General features: G+C 35.1%; 1 protein-coding gene across 2 annotated transcripts in view; it reads right to left on the bottom strand.

Annotated features, from left to right (window-relative positions):
* Nucleotides 1-7,011: 7,011 nt before the first annotated feature.
* ANOS1 (anosmin 1) overlaps nucleotides 7,012-13,954 on the bottom strand; it is a 127,005-nt gene continuing 120,062 nt past the window's right edge. For both annotated transcript variants that reach the window (XM_031596120.2, XM_090125946.1), the window contains 2 exons: nucleotides 11,499-11,640; nucleotides 7,012-10,831 (listed from right to left, as the gene is read on the bottom strand). In XM_031596120.2, coding sequence (XP_031451980.1) covers nucleotides 10,773-10,831; nucleotides 11,499-11,640 — 201 coding nt within the window. In that variant the 3' untranslated portion in view covers nucleotides 7,012-10,772. The remainder of the gene's footprint in view (nucleotides 10,832-11,498; nucleotides 11,641-13,954) is intronic.

The following is a 13,954-nucleotide window of genomic DNA, read 5'->3' as shown; positions in this document are numbered from 1 at the left end:
TTGCTTATGCATTTTTGCCAGTCTTGCTGCTCATATAGAAGGAAGGCTGAAGGACATGGCAAAACAGAAGTAGCAGCCATTGTTAGCCTGACAGTGCAGTGTATTTTTACAGTGCGCACAGCTGTCATTGCTGAGAAAAATTGCCATACGTGCATTTTTAAGTACATTAATGTGTTGAGGGCAACACAGTGCTAGTAAACAAGTATAGTTTTCCAAGATGTTCAGCCTTGCTGAAATGCTGAAACTAACAGATTCACAGTATTGCGTAGTTGTTTGTTTTTCATTCCCTTGACATGTTGAAAACGTTTTGTGAGTAGATGCTATAAGGATTTTTGTATAATATTCTTTAATCATTTTTACCCTTCATCTCGCTAAAATATTTATCGTCTTTTTGATCTTTTCTTCCAACAGTGGCTTTTCAAATCTCTCTTTTTTTTTCTTTTCTTTTTTTTTTTCCCCCAGTTAATGAATCTGATCATTTAAGGGAAAGCAAAGCTTTACTTTACCATGGTACATTCTACTTGAAGAACAATAGCAACCCACCAAAGAACAGAAGAGTTTGTTGCTGTTCTTCCTGGTGCACTGGCTCTAAGGCAGTACCCTAGCTATTGAATTTGCAGCAGACTAACAGTATCTGTACACAGAGAACAGTCAAGATGTACAGCATGGAGAAATACAGGGAGAACGGTGCTCACATCTGATCTCCTTTTATTTCTGGCACATAAATTGTGGTGAGCTGTACTTGCCAGCATCCTCTCCTTCAAAAGTCCTTAAGAAATTCCTTAGGTTTTATTTTCTTACTTGTGGGTGTGAGTTCATTTAAAAAGTGACCATTTTTTCTTTGTTCTGACCTACCGTGAAGTAACTATATTAGGAGACTGGCACATTTTATTTCATCTATAAGAATTTCAGTGCATCCACATTTAAGATGATTGTAACGTGTGCTTCATAATGTCTGAAAATGGCTCTTTCAATTGGAATACAGCAATTCATACATTTAGATTCATATTTAGGATACAATACTGATTGATTTCAGAATTCTAAACTCCAGGATATGCTATATTTCTAAAAGCCAAAACAGCACCCCTTTCATTTGTTTGAGGCTGACTGATTCATTAGGCAAAACAGGAAACTGTTCATTTTGCAGAAATCCTTTGCCTACATCAGTTTTCCCACAGTTTGGACAAGATTTAGCATAAAGTCTGCAGGTATCTTCATTGTCTGTCTCTTTTTGAACACAAATTACCTCTTATTTTTATAGAAACAGAACAAAACTTTTGCTTGAGACCTAGTGCCTTGTCAGAAGGGCTGAGCATGTAAGGCTTTTGATTTCAACTGTGATGTGCAATAAGCCTCCAACTGGGTTTAAGTCCTGACTTCAGGAAGATTGTCCTTATCTTCTGATAGATACCCTGTTCCAGCTTCTTGGTATCTCAGAACCTTATTACTGTATGTGCTCTCATAGTGTATACAAGTAGAGCTCACTCATTTGTAGTCACTACTAAAAAAACCATGGCAAATCCTGCTTCTTGTTCTCACCGATGAAGACCCCTTTTCTCTATCCAGTTGAAAAGTTAGATCTTTTCTGTGTGCAGTGCTAGGATGTGTCTTTTCCATTTTGTCTTCATTCATTCAGTTCTGCAGATCTGACACAGTCCCTCTCCTTTCAGCAATAGCTTGACAGTGAAAAGCTCACACAGCTATCTCTCTAGCTAGTGATAATCAAGTGACCATCTGGAATGGAGTAGACCACAGACCCGTGGGTGTCTGTGTCATTCACAAGGGAAGATTTGTTTAGGGCAGCTCAGTGTTAATTTACCTAAGTGCATAGCAGTCCAATAGAAAAAAAGAAGTCAGTAGTTCATATGTTCCCCACTGTGGTGGAAAAGACTAGGGGATTCCAGGGTGTGACCCCATCACACAAATCTAAACCCTATGTCTCAAACCCTTTTTTTGGACACTTGTCATCATGGAAGAGCTGCAACCTGCAAAGTTGGTACCAACAAAAAACACTGAAGCCTATCAAAGCAGCAGGCAGTGTTAGTCCCAGAGAGCAATGCAGCTACAGCGATGTTTTGTGCTGAGATCTCAGTTTCTATTCTGTATCTGCAGATGTCTGGTCTAACAAAGCAAAGCGAAGTATTTCTACGAGACTTCTGCAAGCCAAAGCTCAATGGAAGTATGTCTGTGGTGGATTTCAGCATGAAGCTCTTTGCACCAGTTGTCTTTTCAGCTGGTCCACCCTCACCTAGTCTCCCCAGAAGGAGCATATTGGATATGTGAGGTGCTCCTCTCTGCCCACTCTGTGGGCACAGAAGCTTAGGATCATTTTGCTTCAATAGCAGAGGCATCTGCTGACCCACATGGCTCTCCCTGCTCCATTTGCTCCTTCTTTTGTTCACGTTGTACTTATGCAGTCAGCTACATGCCCTTCCTTTTAAGATCAACAGACACATGCTGAATCCTTTCCCTCCTTTTCACTTTACACTTCTGTCATGGGAAAGGGGCCTTTCCAAAGCATATGTGCTGAACACACTTTTTCATTTCTTCAGACATCCAAATGGTGGTGTCTTTTCCATCTGCCCTCTCCAGTCACAGGAGTTTCAATACCTGTGGCACCAGCAGAGCCAGTCAGGTGCCAGCCATGTTCTGCCAAAGCCACAGCAGCCTGGTTGGCTTAGCTCAGTCATTTCACAGCCCCTGGAAGTCTCAAAGCTTGTACTCTGCTTGGGATGAAGTGGTAGCTGAACAGAGGATTCAAGGCACCAACCCACAGCACACCAAGAGGTAAAACAAATGGACCATAGCCATAGTCAATAATAAATTATTTAATGTTAATATGGTAAATTACCACTTAAGTCCATTTCACAAGCTAAGCAATCAGTGTGAATTCTCTACAAATTTGGCAAATATAATTTTGTTTCTCAAGATTTCTGAAGAGAAGATGTTGGTTTCATTTTCTGCAGCCTTTGAATTTCCCAGGGCTTCATCACAAATCTACTGAGAACAAAAGCAGCTATATTATTGTTTTTCAAAAGAATATTTTCCTTTTTTTTCCTTCTTTCAAACAGAATTGTTTATGCCATGTGGTTTTCCAAGTACCATTTCCTTGAAAATTAAGATGTCACTATTTGCATTACTGTTATTTCAGATGTAATTAGTAAGAGGGGATCTCCATCTTTGGTAATATTCAAAACATGAAAGGGCAAAGCCCTGAGCAACTTGTCTTCTGTGAATGATATAGCACGTAATAAATTATTCTGGAGATTTTGAGATTAGCTGAGATAGGAGAAAAAATTCCCTAGACAAAGTCTGAGAACAGCTACCAAAAACACTGACTATATGATTCTCTTAATTGCTTCCCAATACCAGTATATACTGTTTCCAAAAACTAATATTTTTTCAGTCAAAGGTTGAATTTCAGGAAGTGAGAGAATCCCAAACTGAAGTGTTCACCCAATTGAACTACATTTTCCATGTAAGTTTGTCGGTGAGTGATACCAATGATATTAAATAAATAATATATTGTAAACTTAATGAAATAAAGGGATGATTTTTCTTGTTATTAGTTCCATGTACTTCATGAAGACACTTGGAAAATTTACAAAATCACCTCCATGGTTATTAGATGGAAAATGTGGTATCATCTTATGCTTTTAAGGTCATCAGTACACTCTTAGGGGAGGGGAAGAAAACAATTTCAGCTGTGTCAGCTGTGTACTTTTTGATATTATCCAGGCACAGAAGTTCATGCTGTTTCTTCTGTATCTCTATGCCTCTGGTATTCATCTACAATTCCTGTTTTCCAGATTAATTGGAATCAGTTTGTGTTCAGAGTAAGTGATGTATTTAGCTAACTTGAAAATAATTTATTGTCTTAGAAGCATTTATTAATCAGCAAACCTGATTGATATCTATCACTTGAACTTGCTTGTTTGATAGCTACCATTTCCTGTGGCTAGCATGTCTGTTATTTAAATAGACACTAAAATATTGTTTCTCCAGAAGTATACGATGTAGATAGTAATTTAAATGAGATGCAGATACATTTTATATCTAAAAATAGCATTATTTTGTTGACAGGGACACTTTATTGAAATCATCTCTAAGTACATGATCACATATATTATTTTAATGATTTTATTTATTGAAAAGATATCACAAACTTCAACCTTCATAGCAATGAACAGTGAAGAGAAACATGCTACAAATATAACCTCTACAACCGAGGTAAATAAATGAGACACGTTCTTAAAATGAACACACAACAAAAGCAATAAACAGTGATCCCTTATAACACCCCTTTCCCCCTCCCCCAAAAAGATACTGGGAAAAAAAATGTTAGAAATTAATACAGTCCTCAGATAAGTGGAAAAATACAAAATCATTCTCTGGAGCATCCTTGTACTTTTAATCTACTGTGTATATCTAGCAATTCAGCCACTCACCAGCCATTAAATTGCATCCTTTGTGATGTTAGAAAACTCTCTGGATTCCAGTCAAAGCAAGGAGAATGCATGTGGATTGTCTTCAGTATGTTTCAGTGAACATCAAACAAAAAGCACAGTTGTCCCAGAGGGTTCTATGAGCATCAACCCACAAGCTTTGTTTTATTGCTGATGGCTTGGTTTTTTTTCCCTTTGCTTTCTTTTTTTCTTGTATATTCCAGTCTTATGAGTTACAGCCTAATTGATATTGGTGTGCAGATGTGTTTTCTGAAAATCTGAAATATAAATATTTCAAGCTAGCATTGCAGCACATCTCAGAAAGTAAATTTAAAAGATTTTTTTTTTGAGTGCTTGTAGATAACTGATAATACTGAAAATTGGACATCTGCGAAGGAGCAAATATATAAGATCATGGTTTATTTTTTATTTATTTATTTATTTATTGTGTTGTTTTTTAAGGTGGGGAGTGATGGAGTGTAGGAAGGAGGAGGATTGGTAATCACTTAGGTAGAAGTGATAAAGTGGAAATTACAGCTCATCACTCTACATCTAGTATTAACAGTTATGCAGTCTGAACTGTTTAAACAGGCAATAATAAAATTATAAAAGTGAAAAATGTCGGGTCGGCTGATCACTACTAACCATACTAACCATCAAATCTGGAGTTAAACATTGACAAATTTGAACCTATTACAAATAAGTGTCTAGTTTGTGAAAAAGACAAGCAAGTTCTATTTGAGGTACAAACATCTTTGCAAATAGAAAGGGATATTTGTGTTCAACGTGTTTGCCCAACTCTCTTAAAAAAATGGCAATCTAATAATTCTCCTTTGAGATCTCCTTTGAAGCTTATCATTAAATAACATGAATTAATTACCGTCCCAGGTGATGAAGTGGGTAGAACAAGCATTCATAAATTCTTCAGTCTATGAGCCACACAGCACTCAGTAAATGCTTACAGCAAGGCGTTTATTAAATATTAATCTCTACTTCAACCAGCGCCTTCAGGAGAAGCAGAAAAGATATTATGCACAATCCAAAGGAGGACAGAGCTATTTGCTTATGTTGAACCATATCCCCTTCAAGCCTGCACTGGCTGTATTTCAAAGCCAAGCTCTCAATGTTCTCCCCAGTGCTTTCTTTCACCCTGACAGGTGCTGCATTGTCCCTGGCAGGCTAACAGCCAGTGTTTTGGCTCAAGGCCTTCCTCAAGGAGGCTGGCATATATCCAGATGACGACAATACAACACCTGTAATAAGAAAACAGAAGTATAGGGGATTTATTTATTTATTTTGGTACTGTGAAGAGCTTTCATTGTATAATCTTTTTCCGTAAATGGACTTTTTGGATGATGGAGCGCATTCTGGTTTTAGATGAAAAATAGCAAAGTTGCACTGAAACAAAAGACACAAAACTCCAAACTATAAGGATCATTACTGCCCAACATATACCAAATTTGCTTTATTTAATATGATTGATATCAGGCATTGTCTCTCCTAAGTGAGTGTTGAATAGAATATTTACATGAAGCTATGGAAGGAAAAAAAAAGTGGATATTTGGAATTACAGTATATAGAACACTTCATCTACCTATTATCACATCTTACCTATGTATTGTGAAATATCATATAACTCCTGTAATGATTTACTATGCCATAATGGCAGATGTCATAGGAATAATCTTAGTTGAAGAGAAATATAAATATAAGGAGTTTTCAAAACCTTATTCATACATAAAACAAAACAACAACAACAAAAAAAACAAACAAGCAACAAAAACTCTTAACCGTTCTTCTAATGAGAAAGCAATGCCTAGAAATTTTGGATTTTATGTTAAAGCTAAAAAAATCTAATTGTTTGTTAGGTAATTCAGGGGTACATGAAAGGCACACACCCCAAGATTTACCAAAAACATCACATTTGAGAATGATAGCAGATCTGTGACTAGTTGAAACACTTAAATGCTGTAGTAAGATACACATTTTCATTTATTAAAAATATATAATATAAATCAACTGATCATGTATTGTTAAATAGAAAATCTGGAGTATGCACAGATTTCACCATGATTTTGAATTATGGAAATCTTGACTTGCAGGCCAAGGCCACTGGCATAGATCTAGCAACACTTTATTTTAAGACAGTATCACAAAGGTTGAAGAAAAATTCACTGTGGCTGAGTCCATTAAAACAGAGAAACTGTAGGTGTTTGATTATGTCTTGTGTCTAGTTTTTTATTTCAATAATTAATTTTTAACATAAAAATCTCAAATTATACCTAAATTATAACTTTCTAAAAAAACAAAATGCAGTAGCAAACAGGGAGTATAAAATATTGTGAGTTTATGTACAATGAAATGTAGATGTGCCAATGGCAGTATGATTTTTAATAGATGACTCTATATCTCCATAATAAATAAAAAAAAAAGGGAAACAGTCTAAGACCTGCACAGAGGAGACAGTGTAGCAAGACTTCAGGGGGTGGACAGTTTATTACCTAAACAGTATGTACAAACTCTAAACATGAAAATAATGCATAAAAGAAATCAGACTCTATTTACATTTACTTTTTTTTTTTTTTTTTTTTTTTTTTACAAATTGGTTTTACAAGAAGCATTTTTCTTTCTCTAAATAAAAGGACAGACTCATAAGACCCATTGTTTTGTATTACATACATAAATAAATACTGACTATAAATGACTGTTATAGGAACATAATTTCTACAGCCAATTTGGGTAACAGATAAACAGTTCTGTTACCTTTACTACAATATAATTAGGTAAAAAGGAAAAAAATTTACATATAGAGCTCTGTTAATAACTTTGTAAATTGTACCTTACTAATATATTCAGTAGAGGTAATACAGTCGTTACATTTCATGCCCACAACTGAACAATGAGTTTTGGCATGCAAAACCATATATAATCATTAACATCTGCAGGTATTCATTTACAATTTTTTTAAATAAAGGGTTTTCTTAATTATTTAAAACTACATGCAACAGCTTATTAGCATCATATTCCTGGTTACAATGCACAAGTTTGCATAACATTATTTTTAGTCATTGATGTTCACAGGTACTGATCAAAAGGGTAGGAATATACTTGGCACATAGCATAAGAAAATGAATTAATAAATAAGTCAATATCACAACTACATTTACATATACACACAAAAATAAAAATTTCTATGATGTTGCAGTATACTTCCAACCCACTGACTTCTGTGCATATCAAAGTTTTCTTTTCTGTGCACCTCCCTGAATCAGGGCCTGCTTATCTGAAACTACATGACTGCAGTAGGGAATACAGGGATGAAATTACTGTCAAATAAATTTACTCAGTATTTAGGTTTCTATACGTTTCTGCTAATATAAATGGTAAAATTCCCATTCACGTTAGCAATGACTATTTCTTTGACTTTGTTTGTGACTGTGCCAAACATTAATGTCAGTGTTAGCACTGCCACACCTCAGCTCTTTCTGAGGCCACTAAGTTGAAGATGCCAAACATTTCAGAAGTCAGACCTCTTATTTATTCTTCACGTGCCGAATTCTTAATGAACACTCAAGATGTTACACATAGTAGCACAGCACAAGTTCTGCCTCACTTGAATTTCCTCTCCTCTAGAAACAACTAAAAACTGTCAAAAGAGATATAATTAGAACACACCATTGTCTTCTTAAACAAAAATCCCCAGTGAACAAATAAAAAGTCACAAAGCAGATAACAAATATGGCATATAGTAATTCTTTCAGAAATACAGATAAACAAAATGCATCACGAAGCCAATGGACAAATCTGTCGGAATCACTGGAATTGTACATAAGAAATCATAATATGTTAGTGTAAAGGTGCAGAGTACCAAAAAGCATCCCAATATCTAAATTAATTCTGTATTATACAACATCATTAGAGAAAATAAATCTTTGAGTAGTGAATTAAGTAGTGAATTACAAGTCTATTGCTGAATTAAATGTTCATTGTGATTTAAGCCAGTAAATTAGGACAATAACCTGTACAATTCAGCAAACAAGGCTTTATGAATTAGGCACTAGCAACTTTAAATCAGTACTGCTAAATTCAAAAAATACTTAGGAAAGCACTCATTGCTGTGAATTTAGCATCTATGCATGAGCCTCACTGATTTATTATTTTTTATTTTTTACTTGGAGAATCACTTGAGAGATGAATTGATAAATTCATTTGTTGAAGAAAAAATAAATTTACTTCTCATTGAACCTTGTATAATTCTTAATACAATTCTAGTTTATCAACTGGTTGATGTTTTTTTTTTTAAATGGAAACAGCCTCCATATTCTTTTAAAAGTATGTTACTACTTTTAAAAGTTGAATGTTTCAAAAAAACAGACATCAGCAAACACTAACGATTTTGATTCCTCTCAAGAGAACAAGGCTTCCACTCAGCAACTAAGACTAAGGATATGATCACTCAGATCTGCTAACTTCCACTTTATCTCCAAGCCAGGCTTAGCATCACTGTAATAAAAACTGACATTCAGGTACCATGACACTATGAATACAACATAATTTCATTAACATTAATCAAATCACTACAGAATTACTCCAGCCTAACTGGAATAGATTCTGAAGGAAAAATTTCAGCAGAGGTTTTTAAAGAAGCCCAAAGTATTACCCTGATCCCACGTTAAACTATTCTCAGCTAACATCACAGAGATCTCTTCTATCCATACTTTACGCCCTGCACAACCCAAATGTCAAAGCAATGCTGCAGACAAGTTCAATTTATACTGTTTTTTCTTTGAGCAGTCTTGTATACATCAAACATTTTTACCCCTCAAAAAATGTGAGACACTGGCCTTCTTTCAAAATTGAAAACAAACCTATTACCCTACAGATTTGATTAAGAGTTTATCTGTTAACTTATTAATATATTTTGAAAGAGAGGAGGTTACAGACTGGCAGAGGAAGCAAATAAAAGCAACTCAGCTTTTAATATTTTTGAATCAACTGTCAAAGTCCCAAATGATATAGCAATAGAAATTATCTGGAAAACTCGGTCATTCAGTGTGTATTAAAAAAGACATCAGGAAAAACAGAAAGAGAACAGGGAAAAAAGAGTACCCCAATAGCAAATACAGGAACGCAGAAAAACTTGAATGAAAAAATGATCAGAAATTAATTCAGTTTCTTTCACTCTCTGTGGTATTATCCCATATGCGCCCAAAAGTTATACATTTCAATATTGACAAACTATGTACGATTATTTTTTGAAGGCTCTACTGTAAGAAGCGTAACTCTTATCTTCATTTTTCAGATATGTATTTCTTCTTCATGGAGCCAATACATCCATCCTTCTGTTCAAAAGATCCATGGGGAAAAGAGATATGTGCATCAAAAGACAGAGAAGCCAAAAAGTAGTTCTACAACTACCTGAATAATAAATGTGCCTCAGAATTTCCATTTTTAAAATGTGAAGTGTTCAAGTTTTAGATAGAAAATTAGAATTTCTTTTCAAGATAACAACCAAAATTGTAAAGATAATTTTTCTAGGATCTGTAAATTAATTGTGTTAATCATCAAAATTGAAAACAATCGTATTAATTGTTATTTACTTCTTTACAATGAATGGAGTATCAACATTGTATATGACTGTTAACTCTATTAGTATAAGATCTACATGCAGAAATGTTACTTCAGAAGAGATGGTTGATTATGCACATGTACCATCATTCTCTTCTGCAGTGATGCTGCAGTTATTAAATCTTGCGTATTTAAGGGGTTCTGGTTCTGATACCTAGTTTACTTATATGTTTATTTCAGACAAATAGGTATTTTCTTCAAGAGCAAAATACACTAAGGTTTAAACTGTTGAAAGGCAGAGCTTTAAGTAAAATGCATCATTTAAACATATTGATGACAACATGGCCTCCAAGCGTTCAAAAGTATGTGTACATCACAGGAAAACCTCTCATATAATAACATTGAAGCCACTAAGAGAAATAACTGTATACACTTCACTGTTCCAATCTACTTTAAACACAAAATACAAAAACATTATAATCAACACATTTGATTTTTTCCACGATGTTGAGTTTAATGTAATCTTCAATTTGTTGAATAATGGTGGTACTGAAATGGTACTTCTTGTATGCTTCATCCTGGCCTTTGTTGAAATAAAATTCTTCATGACTAAACTACACAAGAGTAGAAACAGATTGTACAGTGTGGTAACTTCCACTGGAAAACTGGATTCTTTGCTTCTATAGATGTGCCTTTTAGTAGTCTCCACTTGGGAGCTCAGTTTTTCTCTCAGTTATTTGTATAATCATCTTAAACAGTTTAATACTTTTCTGGGGGTGGCTTGTAGTGGTGAGGATGATGTTGTTTCAGATGAGGTCCTAAACAAAAGAATAGAAGAGTAGTCAGATATGAAACCCTGAATATGTAATACAATCATTTATCAGATTTTAATGTAAAGGCTTCTTGAGCCCTTCAGCTTGCAAGCCTTCAGCTTATAAGTGAAATGTCTGTGCTGGCAATTATACACATATTGAATCCAGACATCTTCAGTGGGACTGAAAAAGGACAAAAGTATTCAAGCAGATTAATTATGGACTGTAAATTTTGCTGGGCTTCATGACTTATTCTTTTCCAAAAGTAATAAAATGCTTTAAACCACTGAAATTATTAAGAAGTTTGTACAGCTTTAGAAATATGGTCAGGCAATAGATTTAACAGACACTCGAACAGTCTAACCTAAGCAATCCCATGTGTAGGTAGTATTTGTAGGAGAGACCAGCTCTGAATCCTAGGTATGATAGGCATAAACCAAAGACCTGTGGTAGAATGCAGTGATAAATGTAAGGTCATAGAAAATGAGTAAGAGAAAGGCTGTATTTGATTGCATCAATACTGATGGACAATAACAGAGAAAAAAGCAATACTGTCATGCATGTTATGTTTATGGACTTCTACTAGAGCTAATAAAGATTCTAAGAATTGAGCAACCTGTTTATTTGTGTAGAAGTTTTTAAACACATAATTACATGCCAAAACACTACTTACTGTGGGGTAAAAATGGAGGAAGATCAGGTGTTCGGAACAATTTTATAGTAGCTGGTCCTTCCCCACCAGTTGTCAACACTTGAACTTCCAGTCGATATAGCATTGATGGCCTGAGATTGGGCACGGTGAGTACATAGTGATCCTAATAAATAAATTACATTAATTCTCTTAGAATCTAAAAATAAAGCATAGTTGCTCTACTCACACAAATCAAGGTTCTATAACTCTCAGCATTCACAGATTATTTTCTTAGAAATCTGTAAAAAGGACTTAGCGTATGTATTACATATTCTTTTCCAATAAAAAAAGTTCATTAAATACACTTGTTTTTATTTTACATTTTTCCGTAAATTCTACTGAATGGGAAATTAAAACAAGGCAATTTTCAGGGCTAGGGCCTCTGTTGGAGCTAGCAGCGTGGCTAAACTATTTTCAGCAAATTTACCCCAGATTACACCATGAAGATCAACTCTTCTATTCCCATTTCTGGCACACGAAATATCTGTATTGTCCTTACTTTTCAATGCTCTGTATCTCTGGTCACTCACACTTGTATTAAAGTCTTTTGGAGTAACTTTATAAATACTCCTAAATAGAAATACATCTGACTAAGGATGGGAGGGCATTCAGGAATTGAAGTCTCAATTCACCTTATTTCAAGCTAAAAAGGAGTGAAAAAGCACCCTGTAGTCCAGTTCCAGGGACAGGACAGTGGAACCAGGCAGTGTACACAGAGTGTGCTCATTCAATCAGACAGAATTTGCATGGCAAATTGTTCTGGAAGATCTTATCTCAAGCACACAGCAGAGGGACAAAAGTGTGAGAAAACTGACAATTTGCTATTCCTGGCAGATCAGAAATCTAAGGGGAAAGGAGAGAAAAGGCAGAGGTAAAAGTGGAGCTTTATGCCAAATTAGTGTATATACTTAGATACTCTAAAAAATCCTTGCTGAAGCTCTTTCATTGCATATAAAATACTCAGTGAGAAGGGAGATAAATGCATAGGTCACATTCGTACATTCACTTTGCTCTTTTAATGCTCCTTGAACATGTGCATTTCAGCCCTGGATGCACAATTACGAAACTTTTAACAATTACAGTTGGCCAATAAGAACGAATGAATGATCCCCACCATGAAATACCCTACACTGTGGTGGTGTCTGAGAGGGAGGAGATACTATTTCAACTGAAGCAAGTGTTTTGTGCAAGTTAACCAGGTGCCATGAATAAATGGATACATATGGTGTTAAATAATTAAACATATGAAATCTCCAGATTTTACAGTAACAAAATCAGAAAAAAAAAAAAAGATAAGCAATTAAAACACAATGTAAAGGAATGTTTTAAATAAAACATAATATACATCCCAGACCTAACTGAAACAAATGCTTAAAAATGAAAAAGTAATAATGAATAAACTGTATGCAAAACAAAAGAAATTTTAAATGAAGAATAACATGGTATGGCCTGTAACTTCACTAAGGTTGCGGCCTGCATTTTAAGGTCTGTGATGGAGTAACCTCTTCAAGACAATCCTGCAACATATCCTGCTGAAGAGACCAAGGATATATCTTCTTTGTGCCTCTTCTTCAGACTGTAGACTGAGCTCTGAATGAACTGATGTGGATCTCATTAAGACTGTACGACTGTGGAAAGAAACAGCTCTGCAGAGTGCATAGCAGCTTGATACACAGTTTTGGAGCATCTATGGTCAACTTTGTTAACTCTTTGTCACTCTGCCTGAAAACTGGCTTTCAAATTTGGCCATAGCCTTAGGGCAGTCTGCAAGGAACTCAGATAAAACTGTGGGAATCTTGTTTTGGACTTTAGAAAATGTGTTGAATGTAGGATGTGTTCAACACATTTTATTCATTCTTTGATGAAATAAATGTTGTGAAAAGACTTTCAGCCAATTCTGCTTGTGACACAATTGCCTTGATCTATCATGTCTCTAAAGTGCAGGGAAAGACTCCCAGCACTGTTAGGAGATTTTGGATCAAGGCCAGCTGCCTAAGTCTTTTTGTTGACCCTGGTGGATCTGGCAATACAGTCTGAAAGAAGAGCTCTTCACTTGCTTCTGCCAGAGGGGGAACTGAAATAGCAAAGACCATTTTAAAGCCAAAAGGAGGAAGAATTCAAATTAATTGTTCTGATACTTTCAACAAACAGTGAATTCTAGTTCTCCTTCAAATTATTTGTTCATTGGACAATAGCAAGTATTCACAGAAGGGAAAGTGATTTTTATTTTTCTTAGAGAAATGAGAAACTCAAGGGAAAAAAGCAATACTTAATCCGTGAAATTTATTGACTTGGACAGCAAATAATTAGTAAAACTACAGTAATCACCAAGTTGAACAGCCTGATCATCAAAAGAAAATAAAAACTATCTATTGCCATACAGATGAACTTTTCCTCCCTTCAGGCATTTCTTAGATAATTTGACAATTGTGCACATT

The sequence above is a fragment of the Phasianus colchicus genome, chromosome 1 (genome assembly GCF_987193195.1).
Source record: "Phasianus colchicus chromosome 1, bPhaCol1.hap1.1, whole genome shotgun sequence".
NCBI classification, from domain to species: Eukaryota; Metazoa; Chordata; class Aves; order Galliformes; family Phasianidae; genus Phasianus; species Phasianus colchicus.
Note: the sequence above shows the minus strand (reverse complement) of the source record. Positions and strands in the feature narration are given on the sequence as shown.